The sequence below is a fragment of the Danio rerio genome, chromosome 8 (genome assembly GCF_052040795.2).
Source record: "Danio rerio strain M-AB ecotype USA chromosome 8, GRCz13ab, whole genome shotgun sequence".
In the NCBI taxonomy this organism is placed as follows: Eukaryota; Metazoa; Chordata; class Actinopteri; order Cypriniformes; family Danionidae; genus Danio; species Danio rerio.
In genome coordinates, this window is record NC_141028.1 from 41,358,063 (window position 1) to 41,377,965 (window position 19,903).

A 19,903-nucleotide genomic window follows, 5' to 3' on the forward strand; every position below is an offset into this window, starting at 1 on the left:
TGCATGACATCCTCTTTTTCATAAACTCTCATATTCAGGTGTTTACACAAACACCATTTTTAAAAACGTCCACTATTTACCCATTCAGAGATTTATATGTTTTTAGTCTCAAAACCGCAGTTCTCATGTAAACAAACAGGCAAACGTATAAAAAGTTTATATTTTTTGGCAAAAAGCATTGTGTAAACAGCCCCTTAAGGTCACTATGACATAATTTTTTACTTTTGTGTACTCCGAAGCCTCAATATAAACCCCTGTCACTGCACTTTTATGACAAAGTCAAGATGACAATTTTTTTGTTGTTGCTTTAACATGTTTTATTGGGTTAATTGGGTAAAAATTAATGTCACTATATTCAAGTGACTAGGAATGTAATGTCAGTAATGACAAAAAAAAATACAATATTTAAGGCAACAAGAATATTTTTTACAGTGTTGTCATTCTACCATGGAAAATGCTTCCCAACATTCCTAAAGACTAGTTTTCTGTGTCTTCACATTTCATAAAGACCTTTGAGAGACCTAGCCGAGGACCATCTGGGCTTACTGCATTCTGCCCACCAAGACCACATTTGACAGCACAATGTTCTGACCCACATACTCCTTAGGGCATGCATGGATGCTCTCTCCTTGATAAAGACGGCACTACTGCCAGGGTTATGTTTGTCAGGTAGTGTTTTATTTTATGTCTTTTCCAAGGTCTTTAATACAAGTCTCCTACTTGTCTCATCCTTTAATGGGGTGACATCATGAGCAATCACATTTTATTAGCTTTGTTTTTAGGTAGAAGTGCTAATATGAAACATGCTGTAATATTAGGTGCTCATTTCATTTATCATGTCTAGTCAGATGTCAGATAAATCTGTGCTATATTTGATCTCTTAATCTTTAGTGAGAAAAAAAAGATCTGCTGTTTCTTCCTGTTCAGATGTAAAGGGAGAGCTTACAAAGTAGCCTAAAATGTTTGTTATCTTTTACCCATCCTTGTTCCAAATCTTTTTTTTTTAGATTCTTCTTTCTTCTTTTTAACACAAAGTATTTGCTTTTGCCCAAAATTCTTTAGTTAGCTTGTTTTATGCTCAACCGATTAAAAATGATTATAACCATCTGAGTGTAAGTTCTGTATATGGTGAAAAGTTGCATCTTTGTGTGAACTGCCCCTTTTAAGTTACTTTCTTTCTCCAGCAGAACAGTAAAGTTGACTTTTAGCTGAAATCATTGTCCATGGAGGATTTATAAACTGCAAGTTCAAAGCAAAAAATGAATCCCCAGCGCTCCAGAAAAAATACAGTAATGAGGTCATCTGAAGCTTAGGAAACTGAACATTATTGACAACATTATAACCTGTTATAAAATACTTTCTCTCACATGACGCATACATAGTAGCAAGAATTAATGATGTCACTACATATGCCACATGGAAAAAAGGATAAGTACACTTTAAAAAGCAATAATTGATGTTACTTTTAAAATTTGAGTAAATCTTTAGCTTTTAAATGGGGCCTATTGTGCAAAAATCACTTTTATAAGCTGTTTAAGCGTTGTGTGGCAACAGTGTGTGAGTACAACCATCTTCTAATAGTAAAAATGAATTCATTTTATTTTTTTATAATCACACTTCATAAAAACAGCCTGCAGAAAAACTTCAATTACATTCTCCCAACGTACATGTCATCAGAAGGAGAAAGCCCCACCTATTAATGACTATCTCCCCCTTATTAGCATAGAATGTTAAGCCCTGCTCACACTGTGAGATTTCAGTCATGATTTTGTCATCTGAGACAAATTTGGGAAATCTTTAAAGATTCCTAAAATCAGTGATCTTTGATCATAGGTTTGACATGTTCACAGACAGCAGCTTAGTGCTCGTTGTAATCAGATTGGTCCTCCGATGAAGTTCTGGGAGTGTCAGAAGATTTCAGACACTTTCCTGCAGTATGACAACAGCTGTGATTAGCGTCAATCTAAGAACCAATAGGAGCTCCACATTTGATGACGCAATCTATGCGACAATTTAAATGAGCAAGGGAAAATGTCAAAACTGTTTTTTTTCTTCCTGGTTTTATTATTGAGACTTGCTGTGTGCAAAATTGCCGCTACAGATTGTTTATGTTTGCTATGAGGAATCATTTCAGAATGCGGTATAGTGAAAGTGTCACTGGTTGATGAAGTCAAACTTCGGGGTGTTTCCTTTCGTGTTTGGCGCGTCTTCATTGTTGTTCAGTCTGACTTTATGACAGCTGAGATCTTACAGTGTGACATTGGAGCCATGTTCATGCACTCTGACATGCTACAATCTTTCAGGATTACTAAAGATCGCAGAGTGTGAGCCGGCCTTTAGTCTTGTTTGGCATTTGTAGCTTCAACCTCTTTTAAAAGTAGGGCTGGGAGCACAATCTCATTTGAATTTAAAGCAACAGTCACCGAATTGGTACCTTTAGGATTAAACCCTAAAAGTGTCAGTTTCAAAGAGCTATAAAAATTATTTGTGGTTTATTTTGAGGTGAATCTTCACATACATAAACATAAGAGACTAATTTTATATCTTGGTCCCCTTCAAAGTGAGTTGTTGACTGAAAAATGTCAGTAAAGCCGATGCCTTAAAATGATTGATAAATGATGATGTATGCATGTGAATAATTATTAAAAAATTAAGTCATAAAGTTAGTTAACCCCTGTGTACTGTTCATTTCGTTCACTGTGTATTTTTCACCATTGACATCCATTATAATGGCATTTTTTGATTGCAGAGCCATGACAGCATATAATCATGCATATTGATTGTTGGTGTTTTTTCCTATTGGTAAGAGGTAAAATGTGTCACTTTTGAGTTTATTGTCGAGTTTTTGAAAAATTTCAAAGCATTTTCAACAAATATTTGTTAAAATAAGATTTATTATCAAAAATCATTCCATTTGCTGAAACACAGCCAAAGCTGTGGCCAAATCAATCCTCAAAATCACCTCAGAGTTGATCAAAACATCCCCAACAGCATACAAGGGTTACAGTCTTTTACAATAGTTTTGACACAAATTTCAGAACCCTGGTGTCAATTTTCAAAACTTTATGCGCAAAACTCCAAACAGTCACTACTTATAAAACAGACTCTCCAGTGTTCAAAACTCTGCATGCTGCATTCATTTCTTTAGAGAAGTCTTGTATTTTCATGGTTCACATAATCTTTTCATCATACAAACACTACTGGAACACAAATTTTGATCATCCACACACAAGATACACATTGTTTCAATAAACAAGCATTATCAATCATTCAAGATTGTTGTTTAAAATATATGATACAGGTTTCATTATGGTTTATACATAAGTGTAGAAGGAATAGTACAGACAGTGGCAGGGGTGGATTGGCCATCTGGCCAATTGCCAGAAGGGCCGGACCATTTTTAAATGTGGGCCGGTCAGTCTAAATTTATTCTTTATTTTTTAATGTAGCTATTGTTTTAACATGCAGGTAGCTTTTATCTCTTGCAAGTTGTAAATATATGATGATGATGGTGATAATAATAATAATAATAATAATAATAATAATAATAATAATAAATGTTAAGCATTTGGCCCAATCGGTGACGACCGGCTGGTTTCGAGATGGGCTGAGCCAATCTGAGGTTACGCGGACGTAATCAATATCTGGCAAGAATAGGCTTGTTTGAGATCCGCCTTGCCTTGACTGCATTGTAGACTAGAGCAGGTAACTGCAGTAAGAGGAGGGATCAAAAAATAGATTTGAAGTTGGACACTTCCCGAATCTTGCTGTTTTGCCGCCTGGAAATGTCACCAGTGACAGAGATCATGAACAGCTCATTACTTGTATTTAAAATATAAATCTGTATAATCAACAGTGAGCCTAGATGTCAAAAGAATGTCAAAATAAACAGCTTATACAGCAAGAAAGGTTTTAAGAAATCTTACTTGGCTATATTATAAATTATGTATAGCTATAGCAAGATGCTTTTGAGTGACAGGTCATGACAAATGATTATTTCGCCATCTGTATATCAATATAAGTAGTGAATGTGCATGTTCATGAGTGGGGCTGTGTCGGTGTGGTAATGTGGGCTGGTGTGGCTACAGTGACAGGGCTGAATTTTGTCCCAATTCGCCCCTGGACAGTGGATTAACTGAACATTTTATTCATTTAATCATAGGTTTAAAAAAAATAAAAAGAGAATAATAAAGTGTGTAGAGTTTAGAAAATTGACACCAAGGTTCTGACATTTGTGGCAAAATAATAGTAAAAAGTAACAATCTACAATTTACTCACTCTCATTTTTAAATTCCAGGTTAGCTGGTTAGTTAGCAATGTTATTATTAGTAGAATGTACCAACAGCAATGCTAAGGTCAAGTATTCAAGATAATGTATTATACTAATATATATGTGTGTGTGTTTATGCAATACAGGTCAGTTTGGTTAAAAATGACAGTCAAATACACAAATGTAAATATCAGTTTCCATTAACATAAATATTTTTCTAAATAATGCATAATGTAAAAGCAGGGGCAGACTGGCCACAGGATCATCAATCGTGAATCTGGCCTGCCCAACCTCAGTCCCACCCTGCCACCTCCACAGCTTTTTGATTTTCCGATCACTGCAGTGATAGGTGATATAAGGTAATATCGTTCCTGTGTGAAAATACTGTCCCAGTCCACCGCTGTGTATGAGTATTAGCTCTACCTCTATGTATAATGTTTTTCTGCAACCAAAATGTTCAATATACAATAACAGAACAAAAACTTAAAATTCATGACCATATCTTTTGTGATTACTAAAATAGCATCTGTATGTCAGGGTTCATGGTATCATATCCCTTCTGGTAAGCGTCAGTGCAGCAGATAGAGTGTGTATATACAGTATGTGTTTGTTTACAGCTGGGCTTATGATTCTTGTGGGATATGCTAATTACCTTTGTACAGAGTGCAGGATGCAGATGTTCTGGTCCCATCTGGGGATCCTTCATATCCACTTTTTTGTATTCCAGCCCATATGGTATTTCAAGTGATATAGGAGAATGTCTTTATATTAATGAATCGTTGCTGAATGAGGGACAGGCTCGGTTTAATAGCTGAACAGCTTTCTCTGTGGATAATAGCCATATATGCACACTGGCTTTTTAGTTGGTGAATTGTTATAGTGAGTGACAGTATGTTCACACTTACAATGTACAAAACAGTATTAAAGCCTTATTTCACTGCATCAATTAATTTTGGATTGAATGATCCATATCTTAATTCATTTTTATTTATATAGTGCTTTCACAATGTAGATTGTGCCAAAGAACCTTAATATATATATATATATATATATATATATATATATATATATATATATATATATATATATATATATATATATATATATATATATATATATATATATATATTTCATTTAAGTGTTGTTTGCAAATAGATTACAAATGTATTAGAGATTTAAAGCATGTAATATCCCAGTTATAAAAAAAAAATTATATTGTTTTTACTGAAATTATTTTTCTCAAATTGAAAATAAGTATTGCTCAAAGTAAATGGGATAATACAAGATGACTTGTTAATTTGTTAATGAAACCAGTAAAACTTTTGTCTAACTTTTATTGATAATAAATTCAATGAGTAGCACATGATGAGTCTATTATCAATTATGTTCAGTGTTAAAATGTGACTGTTGCGTTTTGTTTGACAATATCCACATAGCTAATGAGAGAAAAGAGTAACAGTGCCAATTCTTAAGCTAGTCTTTAGAGTGGAAAAATTAATTGAGCAATATAGGAGGCGTAAGTTATATATATATATATATATTTTTTTTAACAATGGCTATAATATGAGGCCTAAACGCGAGTTAAAATGTCAAGCTAGAGGCCCATGTACTTCCAATCTTCATCTTTCTCAAGTACCGTACCATCTGAAAACTTAACAGACAGGGTATTTCTTGAATTAAGACATGCATACCTAGTTGTGAAGTCCATACTATGGGTTCCTTTCACTACAAATCGATAAAGAGCTAAAAAAAACATTTTTGAATATAATTAAATTTTGTTGTAATGAAGGGTGAATATGATAGATGTTATGTTTAGATGTACTGTATAAATAACAGTATTGGCTGTTAATAATAACATCTGACAAAAGACACATTTAAAGGAGGTCATTTATGTAAATAGAAAATAAGAGAGATCCTAGGAAGAACCTTAAGGGTTCTTAAACAAAATATATGTTATATACTACTACTGCTATTCTTAATTATCTTTTACAGAACATCAATATTTCATAAAAGACTATAGATGCTCAGCAAGTCAGTCAAAGCAATAATGGCCTTTTCTTTTATAGTTATAAAACTTAGCTTTGCCCTTAGTCAAATCTATTTGCTCTGGAACAAATAATAGGCAAGGCAATGCAAGTTTATTTATATAGCACAATTCATACACAAGGGTAATTTAAAGTACTTTGCATAAACAGGAATAAAGGAGACATGTATAAGAAAATAAAAACAAAGATAAAAAATATTTAAACAGATAAAAACATATTAAAATGTGTTAAAAAAGAAAAGAAAGATAAAATAGTGCAATCTATATATAGAATAGATGATTGAAAACAAATATTGTTATTTAGATATACCCTGAAGGAATCATATCTCATGTTTAACCACTATAAAAATACCTAGCAGTCACCGGTAGATTCCACAAAAAACAGTCCATGGTAAGGCTACGCTTGGCAGGGGGTATGTAAATGGTAACAACCAACGACTCACTAGCACATCACTGATATTTTTAAATAGTTATTTTTTATATAATTAAACAATATTTGAGGACTAAACAACAAAATTCTTGTCAATTTTGTGAGGTTAGTCTGCCATGACACTCATAATGAAGAACACTTGACTATTGCACAGCTTAAAAGGCTGTCAGCCAGTAAGATTGATAAAATACATGATGCAAAAAAGAAGTCAGTGACAGACTTTGAGTTTGTCAAAACTGTCCAGTCGACTCTTTCATAACTTCACTTGGGTTTTGTTTGTCTGTGCACTTTTGTCTGGCCCTGGTGTCTTCACCCCATGGGCAGTGGCACAGATGACAGAAACATCGATCAAAGCATGACATTGAAGCCAATCAACAGAGGAGGTTTACATACCGATCCGTCTCTATGGATTAAATGTACCGCTTTGCCTCTTAGATGCTGACCCCGCTTCCAGTACAGTTCACAGCTGACACAGTAGCGATTTTCTTTTAGACTCTAAAATGAGGAAAACTTGGGTTTGCATTTAAGATGAAAGTCACATTTGTGGGAAAACACTGTATATAGTTTGGAGAGAGAGAGATAAATACATTTAGTTATCTCTTATTTCAGTGTTTTTTGTGGAATACTAACGTCATTTCTAAATGTGATCATTGATGATAAAAATGTTGAACATGTTGAAACGTTAATGACAGCAGTAAACAGTAATGATTAAAAAAAAAGATAAAAAAAATGTCAAAATGTGTCTCTTAAGTGTTGTATTCTTGATGGTTTTATGTGATGTTTTATCATTTAAGATTTAATTCAGCAACCATTATGACAATCAAAAATACAGTAATAGCATATTTTCCGGTATCAGGTATCAGCAGTGAGCCCAGATGTAAGGTCTCTTTCATCGCTGCTTGCAGCTTTGATCTGACATTATAATTTTAAGGTAAAACTGTGTTTTACATAATATGTGTTCTGGATTAATTAAGATACATTTAAATATATTTATATATTTTTTTTTTACCAAATGAAAGTTCATGACCTGATCAAATAAAGCATTTAAAATAGTAATAAAGTAATTTAAAAAGGGTACATGTATGTACTAATATTTTAAGACAACTTAGCTTAAATGTTACTATCTTAAATAAAAGCCTGTGGCAAAAAGAAAAGATAACCTTATTACGAATCCTTGTTGACACATTTACTTCTATCACAATATCAGGACATTTAAAAAAACAAAAACAAAGCAACATTTAGTTTTTACAAAGAAATATTTTGTATGTGCAAAATATTTTATCAAAAACCTGAATAAAGTATAGAATAACCTAAATGAAAGTATTTTGTATATGCAGTATTAACATCATATCCATAAACATAACACTTACAGAAAAAAATGAATTTGTACAATATATATATATATATATATATATATATATATATATATATATATATATATATATATATATATATATATATATATGGGCGGCACGGTGGCTCAGTGGTTAGCACTGTTGCCTCCCAGCAAGATGATCACTGGTTTGAGTCCCAGCTGGGTCAGTTGGCATTTCTGTGTGGAGTTTGCGTGTTCCCCACCGGGTGCTCAGGTTGTAAGTGAATAGGTTAAGCTAAATTGTCCGTAGTGTAGGAGTGTGTGTGAATGAGAGTGTATGGGTGTTTTCTAATACTAGGTTGCAGCTGGAAGGGCATCTGCTGCGTAGAACATAGGCTGTAATAGTTGGCGGATTATTCCGCTGTGGTGACACCTGAGGAAATGAATGAAGTCTGTAGGATTTCTAAGCTTTTTTCCTTGTGAGGCTCAACCAAATATTCCGGTAACACTTTATTTTGATGGTCCATTTGAGTATTTATAGACTGTCTGCTTATTATCTGTTGATACTGCTATAAGAAACTGACTATAAGAAACTTTGCAAGTACATGTCAACTTACACTAACCCTAACCCCAACCCTAACTCCAATTTAACAGTCTACTTATAATTTAAAGAGAATTAGTTGCAATGTAACTTAAATTCAACAAATGAACCATCAGAATAAAGTTTGACCAATGTTCCTTCAAGTTGAACATTACTAAATCTAAATTGTTTTTTAAATTCAGGCCTTGTAAATTGTTTGCAAACACTTACCTTTAAAATGTCATCTATGTGTTAAAAGTCAGTGTACATAGAACAAGATCATGCAGAATATACATTATAATAAACAGCCCATATCTTCAGCCCATGTCTTATTAAGATATGGGCTGTTTATTAGTTAATAAGCCCTCGATAGTTGGTAGTTAGTGTTGGTACTTAAACCGAAGAGCTACCAAAAGTTTTTATGACATACAGTTAAAGTCAGAATTATTAACCCCCTGCCCAACCCCCCTTCCGCCCAATTTGAATCTTTTTTTTTTCTTCTTCTTCTTTAAATAATTCCCAAATTATGTTTAACAAGGAAATTTTCACAGTATGTCTGATAATATTTTTTCTTCTGGAGAAAGTCTTTTTTTTCCGCCTAAAATAAAAGAAGTTTTTGTTTTTTAAAAAACCATTTAAGGTCAATATTCTTAACCACTTTAAGCTATATATATATATATATATATATATATATATATATATATATATATATATATATATATTTTTTTTTTTTTTTTTTTTGATAGTCTACAGAACTAACCATCGTTGTACAATAACTTGCCTATTTACCCTAACTTGCCTAGTTAACCTAATTAACCTAGTAAAGCCTTTAAATGTCACTTTAAGCTGTATAGAAGTGTCTTGAAAAATATCTAGTAAAACAGTATTTACTGTCATCATGGCAAAGAAAAAATAAATCAGTTATTAGAAATGAGTCATTAAACTATTATGTTTAGAGATGTGTTGAAAAATAAACAGGGGGGCTAATAATTCTGACTTCAACTGTATGTTTTTGGATGTAGCTTTTATGTTGTTATGACATCTCTCAACAAACACTAGACGTCATATGCATATGTAGATCATATCTATATTACTTCTGTTAGTTTAGAAACATATCTGCACATCTACATTACCACTAAACTTCTACTACTAAACCAACAATTTTGACTTCTCAGAGATTTGAAAGAGTCTTTTAAAAAAGATGTGAAAAACTTTTATTCTTGACCTTGTCTTAAACACGTCACTTCAACAATACTTTGCTTATTTGGTTCAGCTTTTATCTTTGTTGGTCCTCACAACATAAGGTAAACAAGTACACACAATTTAATGATACAATAAAAACATAAATGATGAACCTATTTTACAGTAATGCACAATTATGGTTTCATTTGGTTGTTTTTCTTGGCTTCGTGAAAACCCATTTAGACTTGAATCAAAGGAGAATGACTTGGAATAATAACTCAATGAGTGCTCAGATTGAAGCTAGAATAGGCTTTATGTTGCAATAAAGCCAGAGTCATTTGAGAAGCATTGTTTTCTCTTCATTGGTATTTCAGGTGGTTCAGCCGGGGCGAGCAGTGTCCCCGTCCACACGTCATCCCCCAGCCAATCACGAAACTTAAGAGGTGGAAACACCAGTGCCTTGGAGAATGGGCTCGGACCCCGTAGAGGAGCACGGGTGAGAGGGTCGGAAAACTGGGAGATGATGTACAGTGACTCAGGGAATGCCTATTACAAAGAGTAAGAGATTAAAAATCATTATGAGAATGTGAATTATTTTGTTTATGCGTTACTAGTTTACATTGTACATAAAAAGCAGGTACTATTGGTTTGTCTATACAGTTAAAGTCAATGGCATTAACTACATTTACATTTTAATGGTATCCAAGTGATCCATCTTTTTATATCTGTTAATTAACAGTTTCAGTATTTTGAGATTTACAAGTTTTTCTCGTTTATTTACTGTTGCGAACTGCATCATGGTATCTGCTCTGTCTACTTTTAATGTTGAAAATTCAACTCTACAGTTGAACAAAGTGACTTTTATTTACATTTTAGCAGTTTGCAATAGTTCATTTTAGCAGTTGAAGAAATAATATAGAGAGGAATAAGTATGTAAAACAACAAAAAATATACTGGCCAACACAATCTCAGCAATTCGTAACTTTTTGATTTAGTGGCTAATTCGTATGATTTTGTACGATCTCATTCATGTAATTTAGAACGATTTGCTTATCCCCAATGGTTGGGTTTATGAGTGGAGTTGGGTGCTATGCCTCGATTTCAAAATCATACATTTTCACACGACTGAGTTCATACAAATTTGTACCAATTAGTCACTAAACTGATAAAACATGAAATAGCATTGCCTCCAGAAATCAGGCTGGACTGGTAGTTTATCAAGGTTTTTGTACCATAATTTACAACAGCAATCCAGACACAATATCAGTTTAAACTATTTAAAATGTTATTAAAAGTCACTTTTTTTTTTTACTTTTCAAAGTTAAAAGTTGTTGGAGGAAAGATCATGGTCCCATAATGCAACTCAAAAGCAAAAATAAACGAGGAAAAATAAAAACATGAATCCCGAAAAATATGGAAAAATACTAATTTAAAAATGATTTATATTTATGTTCTTTTTCCCCTTTACAATATATCTATTTTTAATAATAAAAAACGGTTCATTTATTGTGATTTTAAAAAGACTATTGCAACATTGCTTTCTCGACTCTTCTGAAGGCAAAACATTGACATTGTGTTGTCTAAAAATGAATATTACATGTCTAAAAACATCAAATCTTTTCATTATTTTCACTTAATTTCATTTAATGCTGTAATTGACATTTTTTATTTCTTTATTTTAGTTTTAAAAGAAATGTTGTAAGCAAGGGTGTAGATTCGCTCTTGACATTGGTAGGAACATACGTCTCTAGAGCGCATGCATTAGGCAAATTTTTTGTGCTTTAAAGAAGCATGAATAAAGAACTTAATAATATAAAATAAACACTTAATAATACAGATAACAATCACGTCACATGCTGCAAAAGTCAATTTACAGGATTTTACTGCAATTTGGATTTGAGGAGGTATGAATCAAGAGAAATTTAGAGAAGTGTGTGATTTAATTTACCTTTTTTTCCCCAATTTGTTTTTCATAATCGTGGAGGTTAAAACTGAATTTCCTGAAATGTACTGATTTAATTGCACTGCCTTGGTTAATAGTATTACAGTGAACTCGCAGCGAACTTGACTTTGTGCACGTGAAGGTTACTAAGGGTTGATGGACCATTATTTTATTTGGAAGTTGATTCAATTATTAGTAGGGACATTTCAGTAATTGATGGATATTGGTGGGGACATGTCCCCTCCGTCCATGCCAATTCTTCACCCTTGGTTATCAGTAGTTTGCAGGAAAAAACAAAACTGATGTTTTACCAAAACAGATCACTATAAATTGTAAATCCAGAGAATATCCAAGTATTCTCTTAATTTTTCCATACGTGTTTATTAATAAGTTTTATCAATATTACTGTATTAATGTATTAATAATATGACAAAGTCTTTGATTTGAATTCCCACTGGCTAAATGCAGTCCAGGCCATATCTTATTAATCTTGTCTATAGTTTTGATTTTCAATTTTGAGAATGAGGTAATGTCACAACATGTGTTTTTGTTATTACAGTGATATATGTCTTTATCATTTGGCATTTGGATTTCACAGTTGTGACACATGCTTTTTAAGATTTGAAGTCCTTAACATCAGGAGATTTAAATGTATACATCCTAAAACTGTACACAATCATATTCAGAGCTGCCTTTTCCCTTTATATGGATTCTCAAAGATAAAATACCTGTACAGTGATCAGATGCCTGCAATACATTTATTAATAACAACAATTACTTAAGCCTGATGCTGTAATTTGAGATGAGCTCTGTGATTGCAGTCATGTACAGTGGTGATTTAATTTTTCTATTTGGCAACACTGACATCTTGTGTTCTGTGTTTGTTCTGCAGCCATCATCTAAAGCCATCGTCCTCGTCCTGGCTCAATCGCAGAGCTCACAGCAGAGACAATGTCTGTATGCCCGAATGTAAGACTCTATTCTATTCTATTCTATTCTATTCTATTCTATTCTATTCTATTCTATTCTATTCTATTCTATTCTATTGCCCTGCTATATTTCCATTCAGGTTTAGCAGTGCAACAGTTTTAGATGATGTCCGTATGAATACATATTTAGATGTACATGATCTCTTCACTTTTTCCACATTACAGCCTTATTCCAAAATGGATTAAATTAATTTATTTCCTCAAAATTCTACACAGAATAACCTATAATGACAATATGAATTTCTTTTTTTTTTTTTGAAATTGTTGCAAATTTATTAAAAATAAAAAACCTGAAAAATCACATGTACATAAGTATTCACAGCCTTTACCGTGAAGCACTAAATTGAGCTCAGGTACATTCAGGTTTCCACTGATCATTCTTAAGACGTTTCAGCAGCTTAACTGGAGTTCACCTGTGGTAAATTCAGTTGAATGGACATGATTGAAAATGCATACACTTGTCTATATAAGGTCCCAGGGTTGACTGTGCATGTCAAAGCACAAACTAAGCTTGAAGACAAAGGAATTGTTGTTAGACCTCGGAGAGAGGATTGGCACAAGGCTTGGAAAAGTTACAGAAAAATTTCTGCTACTCTGAAAGTTCCAATGAGCACAGTGGCCTCCATCATCAGTAGGTGGAAATGTTCGGACTCTTCTTAGAGCTGTACGGCCATCTAAGCTGAGTGATCGAGGGAGAAGGGCCTAAGTTAGGAAGGTGATCAATAACACAATGGTCACTGTCTGAGTTCCAGCAATCTTATGTGTAGAGAGAAGAACCTTAGAGACGGACAACTATCTGTGCAGCAATCCACCAATCAGGTCTGTATGGTAGAGTGACCAGACGGAAGCCAATCCCCGCCTGAAATTTGCCAAGAGGTATATGAAGGACTCTCAGACCATAAGAAACTAAATTTTCTGGTCTGATGAGACTAAAATTGAACTCTTTGGAGTGAATGCCAGGCGTTACGTTTGGAGAAAACCAGGCACCACTCATTACCAGGCCAATACCATCCCTATTGTGAAGCATGGTGGTGGCAGCATCATGCTGTGGGGTTGTTTTCAGCAGCAGGAACTGGAAGACTAGATAGGGTAGAGGAAAAGATGAATGTAGCAATGTACAGAGACATCCTGAAAACCTGCTTCAGTGTGCTCTTGACCTTAGACTGGAGTGATGGATCATCTTTCAGCAGGACAATGACCCAAAGCACACCGCCAAAATATCAATATAGTGGCTTCACAACAACTTGGTGAATGTCCTTGAGTGGCCCAGCCAGAGCCCAGATCTAAATCCTATTAAACATCTCTGGAGAGATCTGAAACCGGCTGTACACTGTTGCTTCCCATCCAACCTGATAGAGCTTGAGAGGTACTGCAATGAGGAATGGGCGAAAAATATCCCAAAGACAGGTGTGCCAAGCTTGTGGCAGTATATTCAAAAAGACTTGAGGCTGTAACTGCTGCCAAAGGTGCATCACAGAGTATTGAACAAAGGCTGTGAATACTTATGTACATGTGATTTTTCAGGATTTTTCTTTTTTTTTTTATAAATTTGCAACGATTTCAAAAAATCTTTTTTTCAGATTGTCATTATGGGTTATTGTGTGAAGAATTTGGAGAAAATAAATCAATTTAATCCATTTTGGAATTAGGCTGCAACATAAAAAAATGTGGAAAAAGTAAAGCGCTAAGAATACTTTCCAGATGCACTGTATACAGTAATCGCTATATCTTTTATTTCTTTTTGTACATCACTACATGATACATTTGTCTACTTTTTCCCAATTTTCATGCAGCTATATTAGAATATTTTCTTGACAGTTTTATTAAAAAATGTAAGGTTCTTCTCCTTACTTGCTGTTCATAACATCTATATCAGCACAGGTGTTTAATTCACCCTTTTTTGTAGGAACAAATTAAGCATGAACATTTTGTAAAATTATAGTTTAATTTTAAGTTTTAAATCTTCAATAATCTCTTATAGTTCTAGTTTAACTCTAGTTCCTAAAAGCATCTGCTAAATAACTAAATGAAAAAAAATGTTTGCTTTTCTACACTGATTTGATCAATCTGTGAACTTTTCGATATAGTACCAATATATTGAGGGTTGCTGGAACGATTTTATCTCAGTTATCGACATGAACATTACTTTGCTGAGAAAGTAATTATGAAGGTGATACTAACAGTTGTATACTATTTGTAATAGTATACTTTTAGTATAATATTTGTAATGGTATACTTTTAGTGTTATTCTGAAGCCATTTTCCTATGACATCAGTTAGTAATAATTCAAGATGAACAACATTACTGGGCTGATCTGACGTTACTTGATTATCCATCATTGTAAAGTTAAAAATATATATCAATTACAGAAGGCAATCATAAGACCAAGGCACACACATTAAAAACATTTTATTAACATGGCTATTCTAAGGGATATTTATTTGCACATTTCTCTGTAATATTTATAAAATGCAAAACGCACAAGTAGGTAAATTTTATTACCTTTTTTTTTCAAATGGTCTGTTCTATTTTAGATTCTTTTGTTTTCCTAGATTGTTTTGTATTTTGAAGGATCTAGAGGATTAAGTATCAGTTTTCCTGTGCTGATGTTACACATTATGTGACAGTTTGGTTTACAATAAAAATGTACAGTAATTGGTTTGTAAGATGTGTTTTTTTTTTTTTGCATGCTTGGATTGGATTTTCATTACATTTACACCGTTCTGACCAGCAGGAATTAATAGTGTGTGCCATATAAGCTATGAAACTTTATTTTCATTTTGCAAAGCAGTTCATTCAAAACTCCCAAAAGCATGGTTTCCCCTTTCACTTAGATACTGTAAATACTATAACAACATTTGCGTAATCTATGTTACAGGGTTCTCACACTTTCATGAACAGCACTTACAAGGACTTTTAAAAGCAACATTACTTTTAAATCAAGGACCTTTGTAATTCATACTCAAGCATACATAGTGCCATGACAGTCCTTACTGTACTTAACATCTTAACATTACACTTTTTAACATTCCACAAAAGTTTACCATTTAAAAAAAATCATGTACAAAGAACTTTGATAAAATTTGTTGAATGCAGTACTGGTAATATTCAGCTGTGGAAAATTCCTAAACTGATAAAATGTGCACTATTTGTCATTGTTATTGTACAAGATTTAAATTTAACATTTTTAATTGAAGAATTTAGTATTTTGTTCTGTTTTTGACAACTGAGTGCAACTGGTGAAATGAAACCATCACAAATTATATTTCAAATTTAATTCAGCCACGTTCAAGGACCTATGTTTGTTTGTAACTATGATATGTCTAAATTAAAGTACTTTCAATTACTTTCAAGAAGTGTGGCAACCCTGAAAATAGTACAGTATAACTCATTTCTTATGTTCTTTTCAATAAGAAAAGTGTAGAAATGATTGCTAAGTACGTATGCTAAAGATAAATCTTTACTCGTTTCCAGTCCATTTATGAAGTCTCTTACGTAGTACACCGCTGCTAACCCTAGAGGGCGGTATAAATGTACATAAGGTTTTAGGAATAAGTTGGTCATCATTATAGCTTCAAAACTCCATGTCTGCTGTAGTTTGTTTTTATATATTCTGCGGTCCAGTTCTTATTGCACTGCATGCTAATCTGCTGTTTACCATGATGCGCTTGATAAGATTATCTTCAGACATGCAAATGCTTACCTCTGTCTGTACTTCTACCTCTTTTCTCCTTCAGACATTTCACATTCATGCATTTGGCAGTCACTTACAGACTTACAGTCACAATGTGTTCAAGGTATATTTATTCAAGGTGTTTTTTTTGTCAGTTTATGTGTTCCCTTGGATTTTAAAGCATGATCTTCTTAAGTGTTGCTAGCATTTTGCTAACAGTTGAGCTACCTGGTTAGAATGTAGGAGTAAATGCCGTTCTTTTTCATCACCTTTCACCATTTATCTTTTTATTTCCCTGCTGAATAAAACTACAGAAATCATCATAGAATTATTACACTTTTAATGCCAATAACGATGGAAATTGTTTTATTTTTATTGCAATTTCTAATTGTCTTTTAGGCTTCCAATAGTAACTTTGTTACCCTCAATTGGTGGAATGCTAAAACAATATAGTGAAATATATCCCCAAAATACATTATAACCTCTTAAAAAGTAATTACTTTGATGGTTTGTAATGTTTTATGGGTATTTGTAGTGAAACCATTAGATTATCTGTGATGGTTTCTATTGTGTTTTTGTTTTTTGTCTGTTTTTATTTTCTCCAGCAGGAATGTCACTTATTTTCTGTACTATTAGTGTGTAGATTTTGTCTGTTATTTATGATCATGCTGAACTCTGTCACCATCATCTTTCTGGTTTATTATTTGTAGTAGCGGAGTTTACGGACCAGCCGAGTGAACTGAGAGGTTTCTCCGTCCACACTCGTCTAGTTAAAGGCGCACGGGGCTTCGGTTTCAATATAGTGGGAGGCAGCAGAAGGAGAGAGTTCCTGCAGATCTACAGCATCACTCCCGGAGGACCTTCAACCCTGAACACAGGTAACCGCACACAGATCTCCTCAGCAGCCCACTGCGGTACAACACTGACTACAAACAAGGAGATTTTCTATAGGTTGCAGTTTGCTCGCTCTCTATTGCTCTCTCGCTTTCTGCATATTGCCATGGATTGTTTGTAAATTGTGTGATACTGTCGAACGACTCTTTCCATCGCTCTATAATCCTAATGGCCTGCATGGTGTAATCCAGCTATCAATGCTGACACACACAATTGCATGTAAAATGTTACATTATGAACACTTTCTCTATTGCTTTATTGTTGTTTTATTACTAAAATACAAAGACATATCATAGTATTTTTGATCTGATTATTAGATCATGCATTTAGAGTAACAAACCAGAAGCTTTATAGCCGTCCACTTTGAGATCTGATTATTTATGGAGGTACTGTAAGCAATTTTATTCATTCATCCATTCGTTCATTTTCTTTTCGGCTTAGTCCCTTTATTAATCTGGAGTCGCCACAGCGGAATAAACCGCTAACTCATCCAGCATATGTTTTACGCAGTGGATGCCCTTCCAGCTGCAACCCATCACTGGGAAAGATTTATACACACTCATTCATACATACACTACATTTAGCTTATCCAATTTACCCATACCACATGTCTTTGGACTTGTGAGGGAAACCGTAGCACCCAGAGGAAACCCATGCGAACACTGGGAGAACATGCAAACTCCATACAGATATGCCAACTGACCCAGCCAGGGCTCGAACCAGTGACCATCTTGCTGGCAATCTTGAGGCAATTGTGCTACCCGTTGTGCTGCCCAGCAATTTTATTTTTGTTGATTTTTATTAAACACTTTTAGTGAAGGGAATTACCAATATTTCATGAAAATAACATTTCACTAGGAAAGAAAGAAAGAAATAATAATATTTGATGAAAATAAGGGTAAGACTTTATTTTGATGGTCCCTATTGCACAAATTGCTGACTAGCCTAAAAGTTGCATTGCAGCTACCTGCCAATTACTTCTCATTTAAGTATTAGTAGACCCTCTAATATTTGTTGACATTAAACTGGTTTACATGCACTTTCAAGTACATGTTAACTTACACTTACCCAAACCCTAACCCCAACCTAACAGTCTATTTATAATCCAATGAGAATTAGTTGGCATTTAGATACAAATGTGTTAAAGGGATCATCAAAATAAATTGATTATGACAAGTAAGAAAGAAAGAAAGAAAGAAAGAAAGAAAGAAAGAAAGAAAGAATATTTGATGAAAATAACATTTCAGAAAAAAGAAATATGTAATATTTAATGGAAATAACATTAATTCATTGATTAGTTTTTCTTTGGCGTATAGTCTCTGATTTATTCGCCACAGCAGAATGAATCGCCAGTAACAATTGACAAAGAAAGAAAGAAAGAGAACGAAAGAACGAGAAAGAAAGAAAGAAAGAAAGAAAGATAGACACTCCAGATTTTTTTTTTTTTTTATATTGTGAACACCAATATGTGTCATGCTGTAGGTCACTAGGGCTCTCTGGTGTCCTGCTGTGGAGAGAGGAAACAAACAAACATAAACTTAAATTTTGTGGTTTTTGCCTGTGGGAATTTATTGGAGATTCTTTACATGAAAAAATAAACTGGAATATGGAAACATATTACCCTTAACTAGAAAGATGGAAGGATGGATGAACGGACGGGACAGACAGTACATAAATACATAAAACAGCATTATGCAAAAAAAAAAAAAAAAAAAAATTTAATGAAATTTAATATAACAAAAAAAATTACCAAAAAAGGTAACAATAAATTGTTACAAAAAGTTAAACCCTTATATTACTCTTTCCAAAAAAAGGAGAGAAAAAAAGCCAGGATGAAAGCGCAGCGCAATATATGTAAGTTGAGTGTAAACGTTGACAGTACATTTAAAAAGTGGCACAGGGAAAACATTGAGATCGTTGCAAATGGCAAGTGTAAAAACACCATACGGCATCCAATTGCCATTAAAAGTAGGCAAGGCAAGATGTTGACATATGTTTCCGAGTGTTTGTGGAACTGAATTACTGATCTGAAATCACATACAGTTGAAGTCAAAATTATTAGCTCAAATGTAAAGCAAGGAATTTTTCACAGTATTTCCTATAATGTTTTTTTTTCTACTGGAGAAAGTCTTATTTGTTTTATTTCAGCTAGAATGAAAGCAGTTTAAAAAAAATCAATTTTAGAGTCAATATTAGTATTATTATTATAAGCAATATTTTTTTTGTTAATTTGTTTTCAGAACAAACCATAGTTGTGCAATTGACTTGCCTAATTACCCTAATTTGCCCTGTTAACCTGATTAACCTAGTTAAGCCTTTAAATTGCACTTTAAGCTTTGAATCTCAAAAAGCTGAATGTCTTGAAAAATATCTAGTAAAATAATAAGTACTGTCATCATGGCTAGAATAAAATAAATCATTTATCATAAATAAGTTATTAAAACAATTATGCTTAGAAATCTGTTTAATTTTTTTCTGTTAAACATAAATTGTTAAAAAATATAAAGGGGGACTAATAATTCTTTAACTGTATGGCTACTCTGAGAATGTATTTCTTCACACTTTAAGTTTACACAAGTCTTTC

At 33.3% G+C, this 19,903-nt stretch overlaps 1 protein-coding gene and 1 long non-coding RNA gene across 43 annotated transcripts in view; one reads left to right on the forward strand and one right to left on the reverse strand.

Annotated features, from left to right (window-relative positions):
• Positions 1-19,903, forward strand: part of magixb (MAGI family member, X-linked b) — a 177,533-nt gene that overhangs the window by 99,739 nt on the left and 57,891 nt on the right. For 20 of the 40 annotated variants that reach the window (XM_087265117.1, XM_087265119.1, XM_087265143.1 and 17 more), the window contains 4 exons: positions 10,196-10,379; positions 12,656-12,732; positions 16,490-16,549; positions 17,136-17,303. In XM_087265117.1, coding sequence (XP_087121243.1) covers positions 10,196-10,379; positions 12,656-12,732; positions 16,490-16,549; positions 17,136-17,303 — 489 coding nt within the window. The remainder of the gene's footprint in view (positions 1-10,195; positions 10,380-12,655; positions 12,733-16,489; positions 16,550-17,135; positions 17,304-19,903) is intronic. The other 20 variants (XR_015498256.1, XM_087265120.1, XM_087265121.1 and 17 more) reach the window with 1 other exon arrangement.
• Positions 1-19,903, reverse strand: part of LOC141375883 (uncharacterized) — a 270,920-nt gene that overhangs the window by 5,916 nt on the left and 245,101 nt on the right. The gene's annotated exons all lie outside the window — the stretch shown is intronic.